This window comes from Lactuca virosa, chromosome 8 (assembly GCF_052849685.1).
Source record: "Lactuca virosa cultivar CGN04683 chromosome 8, Lactuca_virosa_CGN04683_v6, whole genome shotgun sequence".
NCBI classification, from domain to species: domain Eukaryota; kingdom Viridiplantae; phylum Streptophyta; class Magnoliopsida; order Asterales; family Asteraceae; genus Lactuca; species Lactuca virosa.
Genome location: NC_136433.1, coordinates 192,045,379 through 192,067,050, shown reverse-complemented (window position 1 = coordinate 192,067,050; position 21,672 = coordinate 192,045,379). Strand labels below are relative to the sequence as shown.

General features: G+C 35.3%; 1 protein-coding gene across 1 annotated transcript; it reads left to right on the top strand.

Annotated features, from left to right (window-relative positions):
• Positions 1-18,198: 18,198 nt before the first annotated feature.
• On the top strand, positions 18,199-19,798 carry LOC145134049 (expansin-B15-like). Its single transcript, XM_079068973.1, has 4 exons — positions 18,199-18,342; positions 18,535-18,647; positions 18,753-18,943; positions 19,216-19,798. Exons 1-4 carry the CDS (start codon positions 18,213-18,215, stop codon positions 19,535-19,537), a joined length of 756 nt encoding a protein of 251 aa, XP_078925099.1. The 5' UTR covers positions 18,199-18,212; the 3' UTR covers positions 19,538-19,798.
• The last annotated feature ends 1,874 nt before the right edge of the window (positions 19,799-21,672 follow it).

Sequence of the window (21,672 nt, the reverse complement as noted above, 5' to 3'; positions counted from 1 at the left end):
AATAGTTTACGGATTTCATATCACTAATTTATTTCATAAAAGGTGATTTCACTTCCACCATGGAATAGGTTTTTAACTCAAACTATATGTAAACTAGTTAACGTAAGTTGTGAGACAATTCTTCCATCGTACTCTAAGAGTACGGGTTCAAATTCCCGTAAGTTATAACCAGAGTCTCTTGTAGAGAGAGTGTGATAATTGTGTATAGATCTATATTGGGATTGAAACCCCACACATCGCTGCTAGCTACAGCCGGACCTGCAGGTCTACGGGTGACAAGAGTCATAGGATCTTGACGTCTGAAAAACGTTGTTGCAGGTTAATTCTCGTTATAATATGGTTATAACGACTCACATAGGGAGTTAACAATCTTTCAAGTTTACGGGGAAAATTCTACTTTAAAAAGGGGGTTTATCTATTTAAAACTACAAACACGTTATAAGTACAAAACACACACATATTCTCGGTCTTGGGATTTAAGGCTACATAACTTTTTATAAGAAAAATATTGGATTTTCTTTGGAAACGCATTACTATTATAAACATTATAAGTATAAAAAACACACACATATTCTCGGTCTTGGGATTTAAGGCTACATAACTTTTTATAAGGAAAATATGGGATTTTTCTTGAAGTATACATGACAAAGTACCAGGTTTACACTAAATGGCTTTCATGATATTAAAACTACGTTTCATCTAGAATTGTTAGACTTCAGCTGTAATTTGCTAAGTGTACATGTTAGAGTTATATAAGAATTTAGTCGCAATCGACTTAGAATTGGTGGGCCCGCCTTACTTCCTGTTCCTTGTTTGGTTGTGGACCTAGGGCACACCCATTATATTCGACGATTTATTTAACTTAAATTTTATACAACTTATATACACTAGGTGATTATAGAAGGAATCTACAGGTCTTTCTAGGGTACATTATTGCATAACATAGGATCGTTCATTTCACACTTAATAAAGAAAATATTGAATTTTCTGGAATCATACTCTATCGCTTTTACAAGGAAAATGGCTTCTTTCTCAAATAAAACTCTTATGAACTCACCAACTTAATTGTTGACACTCTTTCAAAACTACTTGTATTCTCAGAAAATCAGTGAAACAGGAAATCAACAGCTTTTGAGGATGGGACATGAAATCATCAAAGATTTCATTTTGTCATCATAGTGTAATTGATTTGAAACATGTAAACACATACTATGGTGTAACTTTTTCAATTATATCTATGATGGTTGTATTTACTTTGAGCACTATTATACTCGTTGTTGTGATACTATACTTGAAGTCCTCCACCCTCGGACGTTTCTGCCATCCTTGGTTTGGGGGTGTGACAGATTGGTATCAGAGCATTGTTTATAGTGAACTAAGTATATCGAACCACATAAGATATACAAACTATAAATGCATTGCGACTAAAGTGTCTGATTAAACATTTTCAAATAACTATACTTTTAGAAATAAATAGTTTCTTGTTAAAAGTATGAGTGCATGCATACATACTAGTATAGTATCATATCTAGGACAATACAAAAGTTAAAAATAGAGGAGTTGTGCAATGTGAATATGCCCTGGGATATGCAATCATGTCTGGGAGGAATATAGTTTGATCAACTATATTCGTCTGAGAAGTGACTAGTATGTGTCGGGGGATAGTCATAGTGGACAACAAGTCTATCAACTTACCAACACCCATACCAGAAAATCGTTAAGAACCAAACATAACATTTAAAATACTATAGGAGTATTTTGTGGTGCTATAACTTATGTGAAAACTAAACAGATTCTTGCTAGTAGATCTACAATCACTAAGTGGATACGCTAAGGTTATATATAACTTAGATATCATAGACTTAGAATCTATGATCATTGCTTTACTTCCTGTTCCTTGTTTGGTTATGGTTCTGGAGTATGATCACTTATTCGAAGGTCTATCATATCTTTTGTTATATGTAACTGGTATGCATCATGTCATTATAGAAATAACTAAGGAGGATCAAACCCCTACAAGTATTTCTAGGAATATGATTATTATATGCCTCTTACCTCACCCCTATTCTCGCACGGACATCATGGCAAGATTTTACTTACCAGGAGACCCCTACTTTCCAAACCCAGAGAGTTAGTGGGTGATTAGGAAAAGAGTCGGAAGTGGAGCCAGATGTCGTCAACTCTCCTTACATAGCCAGGGCTCTCGCGAACCGTTTCGACTACATCGAACCTGTGCCCCGTTAGGTAGCATTGATCGAGGGGTGGAGTTGCCATCAGCAACAACAATCGCCATTTGGAGACCAACAAGGTTGCGATGACCTCAACCATGGGGGACCGGTTGACAGAGCCCTCCCGGTGATGACCCCGCAGATCACGAACATCAAGTTACGGAACTGCGCGCTGCTACAAATGCTACCATCTCACAAACTCGAGACTTAGAAAGAGACTGCTATTTCAGAGACCAACTCATTAAGGACCTTATCGCCACTCAGGCGAAGGCAGAGGAATATCAGGATAGACACTCGACACTCGAAGAGAGAGTGGTCGCAGCCGAGCATAGGTTGGCAGAACTACAGGACGCATCGGCTTCGTTTCAAGCACCACTGGGGACGTATTGTCATGAGCAGAGTTCATTTTACGCACAAGACCTTGTAGATTAGGTCTATGAGTACGCGCTGGTGCTACTCCCCTCCATGTGTAGGCCCGACCCTGCGAGTTAGTGATTACACTAGTCGAGAGATTTATTTGCGGTCCAAACTTTTCCTTGCAATGATATGGTGTAGACCTGCATCAGGCTCAAAACCTTTCTCTAAAAACTAAATATACTAGAATCATACAAATGAAATGGGCATGCATATTATTTCATTGGGGGCAATACTACTAAGAATTCATAAGTTTATTACATATAGACTCTCGTTATGAATTGTTTTCAGAACACCATAAAAATTGGAACACGATAAACTCAGAACTAAGATAAACTTAGTTAGATAACTCACGACGTATAAATCCTTATTCAAGACTCATTATCATCTCATCTTTTTAAACCTCATGGTTGAAAGGTGCCTTTTTCGTAGGCCTATAGGGTGCGACCATACCATCACTAATGCACCGGATCCCATCAGAACTCCTCAACTAAGTGTGTTTGGACAAGCATAATCCTAGGATGGGTAAAACTTAACGCCCGTACAAAACCTACTTTTACGCACTACCATAACTCCGTCTCAGGAACGTTAGCAGAAACATCGAGAATAGTTCAGTAAAGTGTGAAATTTATATATATGTATATAAATGGTAAGGATATAACTAGAGATAATCATCCCCACTCACGAAATCGTTTCTCCCCATGCAACAGAGTTATGTCTTCACAAGGAGGTAACCAACAAACAAGCAAGGCAGCAATTCTGTAGATAGACTCTGCTACTTTTCAAGCTGCGGTCACGGCAGCCGTGACAGCCGTCATGGCGCAACTCAATGCTAACAACGCCAGTAAAGGTGAAGGCGGTGTCTGCAATACTAACTGCAGTAACAGTCAAGAACACCAGCAGGTGTCTACCAACGAAGACGCCTCAGACCACAAACCCAAGAGCAAGAAACGAAAGTTTCAGGACAAAAAGAAGTGCAATATATCTCAAAATCTCGCTAAAAGGCAACAATCCGTGGCTGCCCCTGTAATTACGACAGCAGTCACGACTCATGCCTCGACACTAGCCACAACGTCTGTCACTCAAGCACCGGTCAGACAATATATGGGAACACTCCCAAAGTGTAATAAGTGTGACTACCATCACAATGGGGTTTGCCGGGTGCCGCACTGTAAAAACTGCAACAAGAACGGACATACTTCCCGCTTCTGCAGGACCGAGACCCAGCGCATCGCTTCAATCACCAATACTAGTGTAAGTCCAGTATGCCACCTATACGGTGAAATGGGACACTTCAAGAGAGATTGTCCAACTGAGAGGAATGAATGGGGAGCAGGAGGAGTGTGACAAACAAACCAGCAGGAGCATCAAGGAACCTTATTAGGACTTTTGTAATGTTTCCAATAACAAAATCATTTAAGTACCATATGTTTGTAATGAATTTGGTATGTTTGCTAAAATTACCGTCTTTCAAAAAGTAGTTAAAATACTCTCTCGTTCAATCAAATCAAAGGCACTTATATATGATCTTAGGATCATTACCAGTGAGCTGTGATGACTTGGTGTATACATCAGGGTTAATTATAATCAAAATACTACAGACTTAAAGCGAATAATTCCGTCCTGACTCATGTTCCATGTCTAGTAGTGGGGTTAAGATAGAGCCACTCACTCGACAATTTCATCAATACCAATTTACATACGACTTGCATATACCGATCGATCATAGAGTGATCGGTCGAGGATTATGATATAAAGTATCATTACTAGCTATCAGAACACACTTACTACCAGCACTAGCTGATGTGGTATGAATCATTTGCAGTAACAATCACATCGATCAAAACGGAACACACTGAAAAGAAACACAGGATGCACTATAACTCTAACGAATATCTCTTACGAATACAACATAACACATGTTTTACCTAAAAGATCTGTTGTCGTCATTCGATTTCGATTGGTATAGTCCTCACCTTCCCGATTAAACGGCTACGAAAAGACCCTTCACATAACCCACTGAATATCGAAACCCTCGTCTTTCATAAATGCAAATCCGACACGGACCTCCGGGTCATCTCTCGCTGTGAAACCCCAAAACACTCACCAGAGGAGTATTATACCTTCCGAAACCTTTCCGCAAGTATTTCCAGAAGACCCTTCGGGAATGCCACGCATGCAGCGGATAAGGTTCAAGCACAGAAGCTTGGAATGAATATGGTTAGTATATCACTACTAAGTTTATACGCGAGGATAATATATAATTAAGATTCTATGGACATTGGATGTGTGTTTCCGCCCTATTTCCTGTTCCTTGTCTGGTTGTGGACATTGGGGCAGAGTCACCCATCCAACTGTCTTACCAACCCTAATTACATACGACCTATATGCGCAAGTTAATGATAGATGGACCAGGTACGAGTCCTACCAGGAACTTCGGGACAAGGCTACCCAGGAGTGCAAGTGAACGTTCTACCATCCGAATAAGTCTAGTCGCGTAAACCGAACCCATATGCTCCCTACTGATCCAATCAAACGAGAAACATTAAAGCAGGCCCTATGCAGCGCTCCGAGGAGAAGTTATTACTTATGACTTAGTACAAATTCGAGAAAGGCTGAAAGCATCTCGAAACCAACAAAAGAGCTACATAGATAAGCGACGCAAACCCTCGGAATTGCGGGTTGGTGGCCGAGTTCTGCTGAAGGCCTCGCCGTTGAAAAGAATGATATGTTTCGGTAAACATGGGAAACTGAATCCAAGGTACAGCGGGCCATTCGAAATCCTCGCTAGGATTGGCCCGGTAGCATACAAACTCCGACTGCCACAAGAACCTAATAATGTACATCCAACCATCCACGCGTCAAATTTAAAGAAATGTATGTCTGACGAGACTCTTGTGATACATCCCGACGAAATCAAAACCAACAAAAGTCTCCACTTCGTGGAAGAACCGGTAGAAATCATGGATCGGGAGATCAAGAGAACGAAATCAAAGTCGCATCCCTGTTGTGAAGGTCCGTTAGAACGTAAAACGAGGACCCGAATTCACCTAGGAACGTGAGGATCAGATGAAACAAAAATACCCGCATCTTTCCACAAATGTCGAAGTCCCATCAAAGTGCTAATTTCGGGACAAAATTCCTTCTAACGGGGGGATGATGTGACAACCGTCAATTTCCGGTCAAGTCAAAGTCAAATAAAGTCAACAAGTCAAACCGGTCAACTTAATTAACTCTTTTATATTATGGTTTACTTCGTGCTTACTATTGTACAACACACCATCGTAATGCAAGTACCACTTTGAGTCTTCCCGTGTTCAGAAAATCTAAACCCTAATCAGAGTAACTGATGGAACAACTCAATAAAACATTAATACATACCCTTCAGGGGCGTATAACGCCCATAACAAGGCAAAACGGGGTTTACAAACCTTGCATTTCAAAGTTAAAACACTCGCAAAGGTCGCAAAGAAATCCTCTCTCAATCTCTCTCACTTTATCTAAATCTCTCCCATTGTATCTATCTCTCTCCCTAAATCTCTCCAAGTATGTGAAATCTCTCCCAAATCTCTCCAAGTATGTGAAATCTCTCCCAAATCTCTCCAAGTATGTGAAATCTCTCCAAGAATATGAAATCTCTCCCAAATCTCTCCAAGTATATGAAATCTCTCCCAAATCTCTCCAAGAATATGAAATCTCTCCCAAATCTCTCCAAGTATGTGAAATCTCTCCCAAATCTCTCCAAGAATATGAAATCTCTTCCAAATCTCTCTCAGAATCTCTCTCAACTTTTTATAATAACTCGAGGCATCCCGACCCTTAACGGGGCCAAAAACCACTCGAAACGGGAAGATAAACGGAAAAACAGCCCTAAAGGGGCCGAAACCTCTTAGGAACCGAACCGAACCTCCCTTAAGGAACCGAAGGCTCTTAGACCCGAAACCTCTTAGAACCGAACTCCCCTTATAGGACCAAACTCCACTTATAGGACCGAAGTCACCTTCGGGTTTGGCTCCTTGCACCTTCGGGTCGGATTCCTGAAGCGCCTCTCGGTCCATTTCGCTTCTTCCACTTTCGGTCTATTTCGCTTCTAAGCCACCTTCGGTCCTACCCTCACAACCGAACCCTGCTCGGACCGAACTCTCCTCTCGGTTCTCATCCATCAACCGAAACTCCTCTCGGTTCTAAGCACCCAAGGACCGAGCTTCGCCTCTTGACCTCGGATTTTTGCAGATTCGCTCCTTTTTCCCGGTTTTCGACTACTTTCGCCTCTTAAGCCCGTTTTTTGACGGGGATTTTTCACCAAATTCATATTTTTATTATTTTAAACTCCCTAAACTCATATTTTATTCATACCTCAAGGATTTATTAATTATAAATCATTATTTTACATTAAAGAAAAGGGCTTAGGATATTTTATGTTACAAGTGGGTCAAGTGTGTCCACTTGCACTTATGTGTCACTTTCTCATTGGTCCAACCTTATCCACATCACACAAACCAATGCAAACATCCTCTCACCCTTGCAAATTTCTCCAACAACTTTCTATATAAGGAAATCCCTAGAGGATTTCTTGAATTTCCTTGATCATTTTCTTCACCATCAAACACTTACACACTTCTTAACCATCAAGATAGCATCTTTTTTTTTCTCTCAACTTCCAGCCACACTTTTGAAGTGTTCTTGAGTTATCTATTCACTTATTGGTAAGTATTTCCTTCTAACTCAAGTGCTATTACATGTTTTCATAACACTCTTGGATCATCTACACACATATTAACACGAAATCGTTCATAGGATCATCCAAAAACTTCGTGTGTTCATCAAGTGTTCTTGACTTAAAACTCATCATCTTCAACCTTCCATCCTTCAAGAAATCACATAAGGTGAGTTCATACCCCTACATTTTCCGGTTTTCTTTACTTTTCAGGTGGGGAATACTAGTTAAAACACCAAAAACTTAACTAAACTCAAACATCAGCTTTCAACAGGAAAGTTTAGTTCCATTCACGAACTGTTTTGACCATCTTAAACTGAATTTCTTTCAAAACTGTTTAATATGCAAATAGTTCAGGTTCATACCTTCAAAATAACTACTTGCACATCTCTATACGATGTTTCTACAATTTATGGTGATTTTTACAAAACTGCCTATCATTTCAGAAACGAATTCGGACCAGTCTGTGAATATGAACGTTTTCACACAAGTTAGAGACTTCTAAAAATCAAAATAAAAATTATGAATACGCTAGACACATTTTCTAAACTCTCAGAGTTTACGGATTTAGTTTTCGACTTCGTATGATTTTTCTATGATGTTTTCAAAACAGCGCAGAAAGGTTAAAAACTAGTTACATAGCTTACCATATTAACAACACTTTGTAGTATGTTGAGCAAAGTGCATAACACTAAGTTTCTAAATATTGGATGCATTCTTGTTAGTTTATCATCATAAAAAGAAATTAGTCATTCATGATAAGGTCTTTCCATTCATTTCAAACACATATAATAAACTAAAATAAAGTATAGTTTATGGATTTTTCGATAAAAGCATACTACATGAAAAAGGTTTTACTCTCAAAACAAATGGGTTTTTCATACTACATGATAAACCATAATAGTAATAGTTTACGGATTTCATATCACTAATTTATTTCATAAAAGGTGATTTCACTTCCACCACGGAAGAAGTTTTAAACTCAAACTATATGTAAACTAAAAGTTGTGAGACAATTCTTTCCTCGTACTCTTAGAGTACGGGTTCAAATTCCTGTAAGTTATAACCAGAGTCTCTTGTAGGGAGAGCGTGATAATTGTGTATAGATCTATATTGGGATTGACACCCCACACATCGCTGCTAGCTACAGCCGGACCTGCAGGTCTACGGGTGACAAGAGTCATAGGATCTTGACGTCTGAAAAACGTTGTTGCAGGTTAATTCTCGTTATAATATGGTTATAACGACTCACATAGGGAGTTAACAATCTTTCAAGTTTACGGGGAAAATTCTACTTTAAAAAGGGGTTTTATCTATTTAAAACTACAAACACGTTATAAGTACAAAACACACACATATTCTCGGTCTTGAGATTTAAGGCTACATAACTTTTTATAAGGAAAATATTGGATTTTCTTTGGGAACACATTACTATTATAAACATTATAAGTACAAAACACACACACATATTCTCGGTCTTGGGATTTAAGGCTACATAACTTTTTATAAGGAAAATAAGGGATTTTTCTTGAAGTATACATGACAAAGTACCAGGTTTACACTAAATGGCTTTCATGATATTAAAACTACGTTTCATCTAGAATTGTTAGACTTCAGCTGTAATTTGCTAAGTGTACATGTTAGAGTTATATAAGAATTTAGTCGCAACCGACTTAGAATTGGTGGGTCCGCCTTACTTCCTGTTCCTTGTTTGGTTGTGGACCTAGAGCAGACCCATTATATTCGACGATTTATTTAACTTAAATTTTATATAACTTATATACACTGGGTGATTATAGAAGGAATCTACAGGTCTTTCTAGGATACATTATTGCATAACATAGGAGCGTTCATTTCACACTTAATAAAGAAAATATTGAATTTTCTGGAATCATACTCTATCGCTTTTACAAGGAAAACGACTTCTTTCTCAAATAAAACTCTTATGAACTCACCAACTTAATTGTTGACACTCTTTCAAAACTACTTGTATTCTCAGGAAATCAGTGAAACAGGAAATCAACAGCTTTTGAGGATGGGACGTTAAATCGTCAAAGATTTTATTTTGTCATCATAGTGTAATTGATTTGAAACATGTAAACACATACTATGGTGTAACTTTTTCAATTATATCTATGATGGTTGTATTTACTTTGAGCACTATTATACTCGTTGTTGTGATACTATACATGAAGTCCTCCACCCCCGGACGTTTCCGTCATCCTTGGTTTGGGGGTGTGACAGTTTGTATCTCAACTTTTGAAACATTTAACAAAGATTTCACAGTTATGCTTTACCACGTAAAATATAATTAAAACTACTATAGTTGCTAATAAAGTTGATTTGGTATATTGTGTTTAATCTCAGACATTCATTAGAAAGGAAGTCACACACCAAAGTGTATAATTCCATAATCATTTTCTCTACACCTTAGTGAAAATACCCATAGGAATCCTTTACATATAAATAAGGTTCACATATGTCAAATAAACTACATTATTTGCCTTTAAAGATCCATTTCTTGAAGTTGGAATATGTGAATGTCATTTACATAATGAAGATAACAATGTCAAAGATAAGTTTGATTTAAAACAAGTTTAAGTCAAAAGTGCTTGTATGTAGAACTTTATTTCATTTATAAAAATATTGATATTTATTTCATAATCCTATTAAGAGATCTAGTCTCATAAATAGAAGTTAATCATTTTAGAATATGAATATTATCGTTATGACAAACGATTAAGTAAATGATAAAACATTTGAATAAAATAAATGAGACATAAATTTAGACATGCTAAATTAAAACAAATTTTGTTCCAAAACAAATATTGTTTTACATTGCAAGTAATTTATGTTCTAAGCATAAATAATAAACTTAACTCCGAGAGTGTAGTTCCAACTTGGTTGTGCCCAGCTTGGTTATTCTTCAATAAATATTTGCAAGCCTTTTACAAATATTTGGTTAACATTTAAGTGCCAAGTACCTAAGTGTTATATGAAAAGTATGAGTTCTATCTAGTAGATACAAGAAGTACTAGTCTCTTCTAGACTTTCTTTCCAAAGAAGAGGAGTAAATCCTCTTCCAGTGTCCAGTTTCTTCACAAAAAAAAAAAAAAAGATCCATCTATGTGGGCTTTAGTAGATTTCTTGAGCTTAAAGGTGTTTAGTACATAAAATATGGGACTCTTAGATCACACTAGGTGACTCTTTAGCCTTGCATTATTCCAATGTTTAAACTAGCTTTAAATAAAATGTCACTGTATTTATTGGAATATTGTTTGACCTGTTATATAATCAGATATATGTTTAATTTATCCAAGACTTCCTAGAAGTCATGAATAACTATTCCTAGCTTGATGTTAGAAGCATCTTAAGCATCACAGTGATGTCTTTACTAGGTATCATGTTCATGTTTAATTGCTCAAAGCAAATAGTTTAGAACTAGGACCTTTAAGTGTACACAATTTCATATCTCTTACGAGATTGTCTCTTAAGACATGAACTCATTCATTGAAGTTGTATCTATTGAATGTTATTGTTTCATTAAGTCATTAAAGAAAATAACAATACATGATAATGAGAATGGAATACTTAACTACAAAATTTTTTAACAAAATTCATTTAGTATTTTCAATATTTAATCTTCAATAATCAATACCCTTTTAGTTTGCAAAAACATTAACTATCAAAGTCTAGGATCCAAGTTGCAAAACAAATAAATGGTTAGGTGTCCTTTATCCCATCCATTTGAATTCAACTCGGTACATATCGATTATCAATTATATCTCACTATATAATTCCTAGATTTATGGGATCGCTAATAACATATTTAATTAGACATGTTTGATCCCATCTATGCCTCGAAACTCTCTTGCTTAGGTATCCTTTATCACAAAAGATTTCCGATCAAATCGCCAATTTGAAAAACTTGTGTAATCGGCCTATAACTTGGTTATAGAAATCGTGAAGACACCCCGACCATCAAAAGACAACACTAAAAATCAATGGGCTTTTTTTCGTCGCAAATTAAAACTTTTTAGCGAGGGAACAATGAAGGATTGCTAAAAATCAATGGGCTTTTTTTCTTGGCCCTCGCCAATCACTCGTAGAATTCAAAAGTCGAACTTTTTATTTCCTGCTTTTCTTTGTTTTTTCTTCCCTCGTTTTATTTTCATTCCCGCTTTTCTTTCTTTTAAGTTCCCTCGTTTTCTTTTCATTCCCTCTGATTTCTTCCCAAAGCCCTAAACGATTTCCTCACAAAGCCCTAATCGACCCTCTGTCCATTCAAATCCCTCCACCGCCAAAGAAATCACCTCCACCACCGTCCACCTACAGTGCGCCTCTTTGAAGTATACTTAAGCTTCTAAAAGGAAAACCTCATAGATCACATCATTATTGGATTTTGTCTCCCTTCCTCTATGACTTGTCGTTTCCCTGCCAATAACGTTCGATCCGGTTGTTCATCCTCTGTTGCTTTAGATCGTCAACTTGAGCAAATCTAAATTAGTCTTCATCAGCTTCCAATTTTGGTTTCTACTAGTATGTATGTTGCATTTCCATGAAGTTCTCTTACTTCTCTTTTATTTCTAGCTCATATCACCACTCGTTTTTCTAAGCTTTACCTTCCTTAACTCTTTAATTTTGGTTTTCCTAGGGCTTCCATGTCGATTATCATCTTGACTCCAAATTCTGCTTTCTAGATTATATAAATTTGCATACAATTTTTTTTGTACATTTGAACCGATATGAATTTGGTACCGAGTGTAGGAATTTAACAAGGGGCTCAATGTCTCGAACCTATTGCTATTGTTGGTACGTATTTTTGTTCCAATACTCTTCTCTTCTATTTTCCTATCTTCTTTGTAGGATCCATGTTTGACTTTTAGGTCAAGAATATAGCTATTGAGTTAGAAACATAGAACACACATAGGAACAAGTGTTATAAGATGGACATTGTTATACATGTTCATAATTGATCAATATTCCTTCACAATATTTTGAAGTTTCAATGGCTTATTGCTAAAATATTTGAAACTAAAGTTATAATTTTTCAATATGCTTAGGAAAAACCGACATTTAATACTTATTACCTGAAGAAGACCTTTTTTATGTTTATTATTATTGAATTCAGGAATCCCTATATACAGTGCAATTTTGTTTCGTATGATAGTGTTTGCGGTTATACCAACACTCACCTTCAAGTAAGTATATATCTTTTTCTAAAATAAATTTACAAATCAAGATTTACAGTTATCCCAACACTCGTATGGTTGTTATGGAAATTGGACTTTCATTATGAACTTTTAAACAGTACAGGGTTTGTTGGTGACTCCATAAATACAACCTCATATACCTTTTAGGACTAGCATTTTGAACTTTTAAACATCTCAAAGAACTTATTTAAGATTTGTTCAAGGAATGGTAGGATCCTAATAGAGGAAAAGTCTATGGTGGCATGATCAAGTAAGTAAAGCCTCTCTCATTCTGTTTTTTGTTTTTCATCTTGTTCATTACTTAGTAGTCTCTAATATTTGGTTGTGATTGAAAAAAAAAACCATAGCGTGACATCTTTTATAGGTAGGAACATTTAAACTTGTTATTCATGAGTTGATTATGTTTATAAAGAAATATTCTGATTGATTTATTGATGATGCAGGGATGGTGTGAGTGAAGGGCAGTTTTATCAAGTTATTCTTTATGAGCTTGATGCAATCTGTAAGGCTAACAATCACCATGATCGTAATTCTGTTGACAAGAGTGGAAACATTCTTCTAGGTATGTTATATATTAATTTTATTTGAATGAATGTAAGTTAATTTCTTTTTTTAATAAAATCTCCAGGAACTGTTATTGATTCCAAGATTTGTCATCCCACAGAGTTTGATTTTTATTTGTGCAGCTATGCTGGGATTCAGGTAATAACTGCAATGTTTAAGAAGTTTCTAGAATTTTGTATTGTGGTGATATATATTCTGTTTGTGTGATAAAAACAGGGTACAAGTCGTCTAGCTCATTACCATGTGTTGTGGTGATATATATTGGTTTTAAATTTGCAGGGGATCCATGGAAAACAAGAGCTTGAATGTATGTGTATATATAAGTAGTAAATTATATAATCTTTTTTCGGCATAAAATATGTTTTTCATTAATCTTTCTTTTGTTCTTGAATAGATTTTCAATTCTAAGCTTGTTTTGGCATCATCTGAGACTGCATCTGATGCATATTATGCTGCAATTTTGGGTGTTATTGGTCATGAGGTTTGAGATTTTTGATTCATTTGGTCTTCTTTTAAGAAAAATTAAAATAACCTAGTGGAAAATTAAAATAACAAATCTTTTTAAAATACTTATTTATATAAACCATATGTTATTTTCTTCTAAAACCTTTTTAAAATACAACTTCACTATTGCATATGGTAGGTAAGATGTTTTTAGTGTGACAAATGTTTCATTTATGAATGAAATTTTTAGGAATGTTTCCTAGTGAAATGACCTATTTGCCCTTCAAATGGTCAGCTAATGCCAAGGGTGGTGAGCTGGAATCTCTTGGGTATAAGGAGGGTTAAAGAGTTATGTTGATGTGCCTAAAGGAACTTGGGCAGATGCTATAAAATCCCCCGGTGGTGGGCCTCTTCCAAGTATGACCCTATAAAATCCCCCATGCTTTTCCATGAAAATGGCCAACCAATTATACCTCTTTTAGCTCCTGAAATCGATCTTGATGTTGTATTGAGACGCATGGTAAGTGTTATCAATTCCCATTTAAACCAAATTCATTCTATAAAGTTAATGTAGTAACCAAATTCATGGTCTCTTATTCATCAATTAGATCTTCTATCAAATGTTTCATCCATGGAGTTATCTCAAAGAGTGGAATGCAATTTCAAGCTAGCTGTTACTCTTTCAATCACAAATGAATGTTTTAATCATGTTCTTGAAAGGAAAAATGGAATCAACTTAATTCATAATGTTGTTTACAATTGTGGGTATTCAGTAAGTTTAAGCTATACATATTACATAGTCTGTTACTTTCTTTTCAATTATAGAATGTAATTTTTTTTGTAGATCAAACTTTAACCAGTTAAACTATAGTGGCTTCTTTACAACTATCTTGAAGAGGGGTAATGAAATGATTTGTGATGCATCCATTGGACCCAAAACAGTCAAATCCTTCTTTGATCCAAAGTCTACTGCAAAAGTTCATGTAAGTTCTTTCTCATTTTTTGACATAAAATAGAACTCCATTTTTTTGTAAAAGATCGTTGACTTGACTAGTCAATGACTCTATTTATTGTTTTATGGAATAATCTTTCATGAATATAAACTTTAGATAATATGTGCAATTATGCTGATAAAGAAGGGTAGTTCTATAATTTCCTTTCTAATTAAAAACCTTGTATACAATTTTATAAATACTAAAATGCTATTAATTATGGTGTAGTGGATGCTCTGTAATGATCTACACAAATAGTCAAAGAATCAAATGCAAGGAGAGAAGACAATTTCCGAAGATACCAATCTTGTATGCAAACACGATATTTTCTTTCACCAACATGTATTACCATTTACTTTTTGGTCGAAATGGGAATTCAATTCCATTCTGGTCCAACATTTGGTTTCAAATGAGTAGACACTAATCTCATTTCCATCAACTAGAAAAACTCTGCTTGCAACAAATGCTTCCAACAAAGACCCTGATCTACCAAAAACTAAGAGGACATCACGTATGCAAGTCTCCTTCCATTGCAGGAAAAAGTAACACTTGGTTCGCCCAATTCAATGAGATTTAATAGGAATCAGAATTCAATTCCATTCCAATCCTTCTTTCGGATGCAAGATATGAAACAATGGAAAAGATGTATTCGGAAATGCAAAATATGAGAGGAAATTGAGAATTATGGTACATTATACTTTGAAACAAATAACAATCAATGTTTAACTTTGGTATTTTAATGTTAATGTTTGGTTTTGGATTATATATTTATTTGATGTTTTTATTATATAAATGTTAATGTTTGATTTGGGATTGTATAATTTTTTTTTATTTGTAATACAAACAAAAAAAGAAAAAGTTGATATTACTCATTTGTGAGCTAGGGATTAGCGACGGAAAAGAAAAAAAAATCATATATTAAATTTGCGAGGGATCAGTGACGGAAAAGAAAAAAAAAATCATATATTAAACTTGCGAGGGATCAACGACGGAATATAAAAAAACATAGAATAGAGTTTTGCAATGGATCAGCGACGAATTAACGGTACTGAGTTTTGTTGTCGATGTCCTAAATACTTATATTAAGTGACGAATTTCCAATGGATGATCCGTCGCTAAGGTCGTCGCAAGGAAAAAGTAATCTGTCGCTAGCTTATTAACCACACTTTAATTGGCTATAGAGTATGTTTGTCGCTGATCCGCTGCAAAGTTCCTTTAGCGACGGATTCGTCCGTCTCTGAAACCGTGTTTCTACTAGTGAAACCAAAAAATTGGAACAGTTGAATGAGGTTATTAGACGAATTCGTGCGAGTGATATTATCTTGTAATGCTTTAAAATCCACTAAATAAAATCATTTCTATAAACAATTTGGCAGTTTTTGTCTTATAAACAGAAATGGCATAAGAATTAATGTGTATTATTACTCGACTTTCCCAACATCCATTTTCAAAGTTGCCAAACTGGGTCAACGGAGTTTCAAAAATATCTAAAACATATTGCAAAAGCCAAATAAATTGGGACAAAAAGTGACAGTTAAATGGTTGTGGTGGTGAAAACTTACCCAAATAATTTCTACATTTATATATAGTAAACTCCGATTGATTATGAAAAATGAAATGTATAAAATTTCCATTTTATAGAAATTGCTCCACTTAAATATTTCAATACATATTTTTATAAATTGATGCCATATAATATTATTGAAAATCAATCCGACTTGCCTCAATAATTTTCTTCACTTGAACTATAGCGACACACATATCAAATGCTATGACATGATTCTTGAGGTTGTATTTAATCTTGACAAATTAATCTGAACTAGAAGGGTTCCCAACACGTTACAGGGGTTAGAAGGTGTTGTTTTTGTGTGAAACTATAGTATATTTCCTGAATTTACAAACACAATAAAAAAATGAATGTACATTTGGTATTTTGATGCTTAAAATGATACCAGCACGTGATAAGTTTACATGCAATCTATATTGCTTGTGCTTGTGCTGATGTAGTTGCCGATCCAAAAAAAATTTCGTTCCATGACATAAAAAAAAAAAAAAAAAAACCATGCCTAAGGAATGAAACTTAACAAAACGGATAGAATCAAAGTCCATTCCATTCCATTCCATCAGGAAAAATAAACATCCTATTCTCATTCCGACCTAATTAACCATTCCAATTCCATTACACAAAAGGCTACTTAAAGTTCAAGTTTGCAAACCTTTGGGAGGCACCATTGTTCCATGAAATTCATAAGCTTTGAGAAACATATGAACATAACCATATGTACCTTTTATCCTTTCAGACGGATTGCTTGATTGCAACCACCTGTTGTCCACAATTAAGTCGGAAAGGAACACCGTGTGTCGGTGAATTAATTGAATTGGTCTCGGTGGTGGTGAGCAAAGAAAATGAGGGAAAGAGTTGATTGGGAAAGAAACTGAGGACGAAGAAGGGTTTATCGACGCTGACTTTTAGCAGCTGCGCCGTCTGGGCATTTGTGGCGACATAACGGAGGAAAAACAACGTGGGAGTTCCTACATCTTCCTAGCCATTGGATGGTCGCTTAAATCGACGGATGGGGTTGAAATGACGCGGATCGTCAGCATCGGACTTTAGCGGCGACACCAGACGCATTAGTTTGATGTAGCCGCTAAAGATATCATTTGTTTTCTAATAATATACCATTTGTTTATTTTTTTTCATTGAAAATTTTATTAAGGCGAGAGACTAATTAATATTACAAGAAGGAGAGACAGGCCTCTCTAGTATTCAAACTCCAATTCACCCAATTAACTATCCTACTGTACTTGGTTCTGTTAGAAGCTCTGCACCTCCTTACCCAAAATCCATCTTTTCCCCGCAATATATATCATTTATTTTAATACCACTGAAAATAGAAATTTATTGTATTTTGATTTTTTTCTCTTATATCTTGTAGTTATTTTGAATACATGTACATTATAGCCATTAATACTCGAAATATATGTGCTATATGTTTATGTAAACTAGCTTTATGAGTTGTGACACGAAATTTATTCTTATATGATGTAGAAAGTAACCTGATAACGTGTAGTTAGGTATATATAGAGCACAAACATACTGAGCTGACGTCTTGCCTTTTAACTGCTTTGGTATAGGGGTCTTGGTTTCTATAGTGTTCATATCCAAAGTATAACACCCTTTATAAATGACTAAATTTATTTGAATATCTTAAATATTTTATACAATGTTTATATACGTTTATGATCATTGATTTAATGATTATAACTTCAGTTTTAATTTAACTGTCTTAATAAATTCCTTTAAATTTATTGTTTGTCGACCAAGACATATAAATGCAAACAAATTGTTATCACAATTTATATAATCATTGTTATGTAATTAAAGACACGAGAAATGTACAATTATATCAATACATACATAAAAAAATAATAAGTAAATAAATAAATAACCTTAAATTACACCAAATACATATATGCATATGCATTATACATACAATTTTCTTACGTGATAAACACCAACTCGATCATGTAGGCTATACTTGCAAAATCAAATACATGATTACAGGATACTCATGTGGTGCTATAAATTGGTTCAAAGTTTCTTAAAAACACCTCGTCCACATCATTTCATTAGTAAAAGATGTTAAGTATAACTCCTTTTATTGTTACAATTATTTTAGTAAACTTCTCTTATTGTTTATATTCTGTCCTTGGCGCCGATAACACTGGTTTGGCAACATGGTATGGGACAGAAACCGGTTCCGGAAAAGGTAACGAACGGAAAATTCACGTTACAAGAATGATCGATAATGGTTATCGATCCTGCATAGGATAACATAAGACTATGTTATGATTCATCTTATTCTATATATGTTCTCTTGTCATTCTATTTATTCTATGAAACATCATTATATATAGTTTACATTGTTCATTACTGATTTGTATTTTGTGATTATGAGCAGCTGCTGCTTGTGGATGGGATGACGATTCTAAAGATCCCCCATTCTCGTCCATGATAGCAGCAGGAAATGCTAAATTCTTTCTTAAAGGCCACGGATGCGGACATTGCTTTGAGGCATGTTGGTTATTTGATTTATTCTTTAGATTATTTCTCTATAACATTTAACAAAAGATTTAGACTATATATATTGACGCGTTGCAAATACATACATATACCCAGGTATTTTGTTCGCGTAAACCTTACTGCACAGGTAAACCAATTAAAATCACGATCACTGATGAGTGTCCTGGAAAATGTAACGATATACCTTACCATTTTGATTTAAGTGGCCATGCTTTTGGTGCTATGGGACCTCCGGGCCAAGAGCATGCTCTAAGAATGCTAGGCCAAGTCGACATTCAGTTCAAAAAGTAAGTCTATGATCAGCGATTTTTATACAAAGAATTGTTCAAAAAAAAAAAAACACCAAAGATCTTATTTCTCAGACCTCAGGGATAACTCGAGTTGACCTGCTGACCCAGCCCAAGTGGTTGGTAAGGGTTCAGGTCCAGTGGTGTAATTTAATTACCAGTAGATTAGAGTCTTATCCATGTTCTAAAAAAATAAAGGTTTGATATCTTTGACTGGTTTTTAATTTATTGCTGAAAATTAAAAAACTCGATCGTTGCCATGTGATATATAGGGTGCCATGCAGCTATGGAAGTACGAAGATCGCCTTCAAAATTGACAAGAAAGCCAGCCAATACTGGTTTGCGACAGCAATAGAATATGTTAATGGGGATGGTGCTTTAACTAAAGTGGAAATAGCATCAGCTGGTTCTCCAGCTTTTACTCCAATGAAAAACATATGGGGTGCAGTTTGGCAAAAAGACACTGCTGCATCATTCAAACCTCCATATTCTTTCAAGCTGACCTCTGGCGATGGGAAAACCATTACAGCTAGTAATGCGGTTCCTGCAAACTATAAACCTGGTCAAAAGTACTCATCAACTGTAAACTTTTAAGTAATTAGGTTGGATTTCGTGAACCATAAGGATCCTAGAGGTTTTTACGATGCCAGCTTTAATTATTGAAGACAAAACCATGCATATACACTGGAAGATGCTTAATTGGACATAATTCTTTGTTACAGGGAATGGATTTAACATTACACATAATATAGCATCGCACTTGTCATGCACAGATTAATGTAACTTGATATCCATCACTAATTTGACGGCTGAAGCAATAAACTTATACCGATATCCTAGAAAAATTTAAGAAATAAACAGAAATATATCAAGCCTAAGAACTTTTTACAAATCGACCCGTGTACTCTGTGCACAAAATATCACATGCAGTTATGCCATTTACACAGATCATAGTTATAGACTACAAGAAATCATGGCAACACCATAGAACTTTTTACAGATCGTCCCATAATCATTGTTAAATTAGCAACAAAGAAAAAACAGGTTAGATCAAGTAAGTAGATCATGACTTAAATTGGTAAATATTGGAGTGCCTTTTTAGCAACAATGTTAGATTGGATAAGTAAATGACTTAATTTAACAACGATTTGGTAAACAATAACAACAGACATGAATTTGTTAATAACTATTAGATAAACATTATTTTATAAATAATACTTAGTAGTAATAATTAACTCTTAAGAAGTCTCTTGTATAGATATAACATTATGATCAATGCGAAGGCAATGAAATTAATCTCAAAACACTATGTGGCATCGAAGTCGGTTAACAAGTAACCTTACCACCGTTGGCCATCCTCTCTACCATCGGAGAAAGTGGTGCGAATAATCAAGAAACTATTGGTCTTCCGTTCTTGAATCCTTTTTAGGGTTATTTATTGTTGGGTAATCTTGATTAAATTGGGTTGTCTTCATGGGTCATTAGATTAAATTATGCATGTTTGTTTTTTAATAATAAAGAACCACGTAAAAGCTATGACCGGATATTAGGGGCACATTGGGTAGAAGAAGTCAGCCACTTACCTAGTCTTTAGGTAGTATCAGTATTTTATTAATTTCTACATGTTTTGTCAGGCTATAAATATACCCATCTACGTATGAATAAAAAAGTGCAGTTTTTTGAGTCAATATTACTTCTTCTCTCTATATATTTCTCACATATTAACCTTCATGTATTTTTCTTTAGTTTTGTGAAGGAGCACTGAGGTCATGATTTCCAACATTTGGTATCAAAGCGACGGTTGAAGAGGGCAGGTTTGAGAGTCGACTTTCGAATGAGGGAGGAACCTTTGGTTGTAGGGCAGCAAGAGCAGCAGAAGCAGTGGGTCAGCAACTGTTTTGGAGGCAAAAGTCAGAAAGATGGTCTGACTGGCAGCAACTGAAAGAAAGAGATGAAGAAAGAAGCAAGAAAAGCAAGTAGTTTGTAGCTGGTGGGATGTCAAGTCCACCAAGCAAATTACACCATTTGTTTGCAAATAAGACGTAATATAATGGTAAAATGGGGTATCGATCATCGGAGAAATTGTTGTATTCAATCACCATGCAATCCAATAGAAACTAGTGTAATAGAACTAACTAACTACAATTAAACTAAAAGAGGGGTTTTGTGATTGCTTGAAAACTAAAAGACTTGAATAACTAAAAAGCTTGCAATTAAGCAAGATGGTGAGATGCTCAAATATTGGAGATAATTGGTCAACCAAAACAATTCAACACAATGAACATTTGTGTGTTTATCATTAGGGTTCAATATGAAGCTTATCATTCATCCTAAATTGGTTATAGCAATCATGAAGCATGATATGCCAAGATTCCTCATAGGTAGTATGGAGGTTGGGGAAGCCCACAACACACCTTCTTAATGAAAATCAATTATTCAATTGAAGCAATTGAACCCAAGAAAATTGATTAGCCTTAAGAATGGAGTCTCCAATTCCTAGAGGATGTCAATGCTTACACGTCCATAAAGGAGTTATGATCCATAAGCTAGAGATGATTTCTAAAGCCCATGTTCTAAGTAAATTCAATGATTCAATGCTAAACCAAAGAAATAAATCAACAATTGCTCATTCAAGTACCAAGCTAATGATCAAAGTATTAAACAAGCATAAGAAATATGAACTATAATCATAAACATAAGATAAATGACAATCAAGCATGAATCCTTCA

Coding starts and splice junctions, on each gene's coding strand:
- LOC145134049 (XM_079068973.1), top strand. CDS start 18,213: ATGTTAAGTATAACTCCTTTTATTGTTACAATTATTTTAGTAAACTTC. Junction 18,343..18,534: donor AGAAACCGGTTCCGGAAAAG/GTAACGAACGGA, acceptor GATTATGAGCAG/CTGCTGCTTGTGGATGGGAT. Junction 18,944..19,215: donor GTCGACATTCAGTTCAAAAA/GTAAGTCTATGA, acceptor TGTGATATATAG/GGTGCCATGCAGCTATGGAA.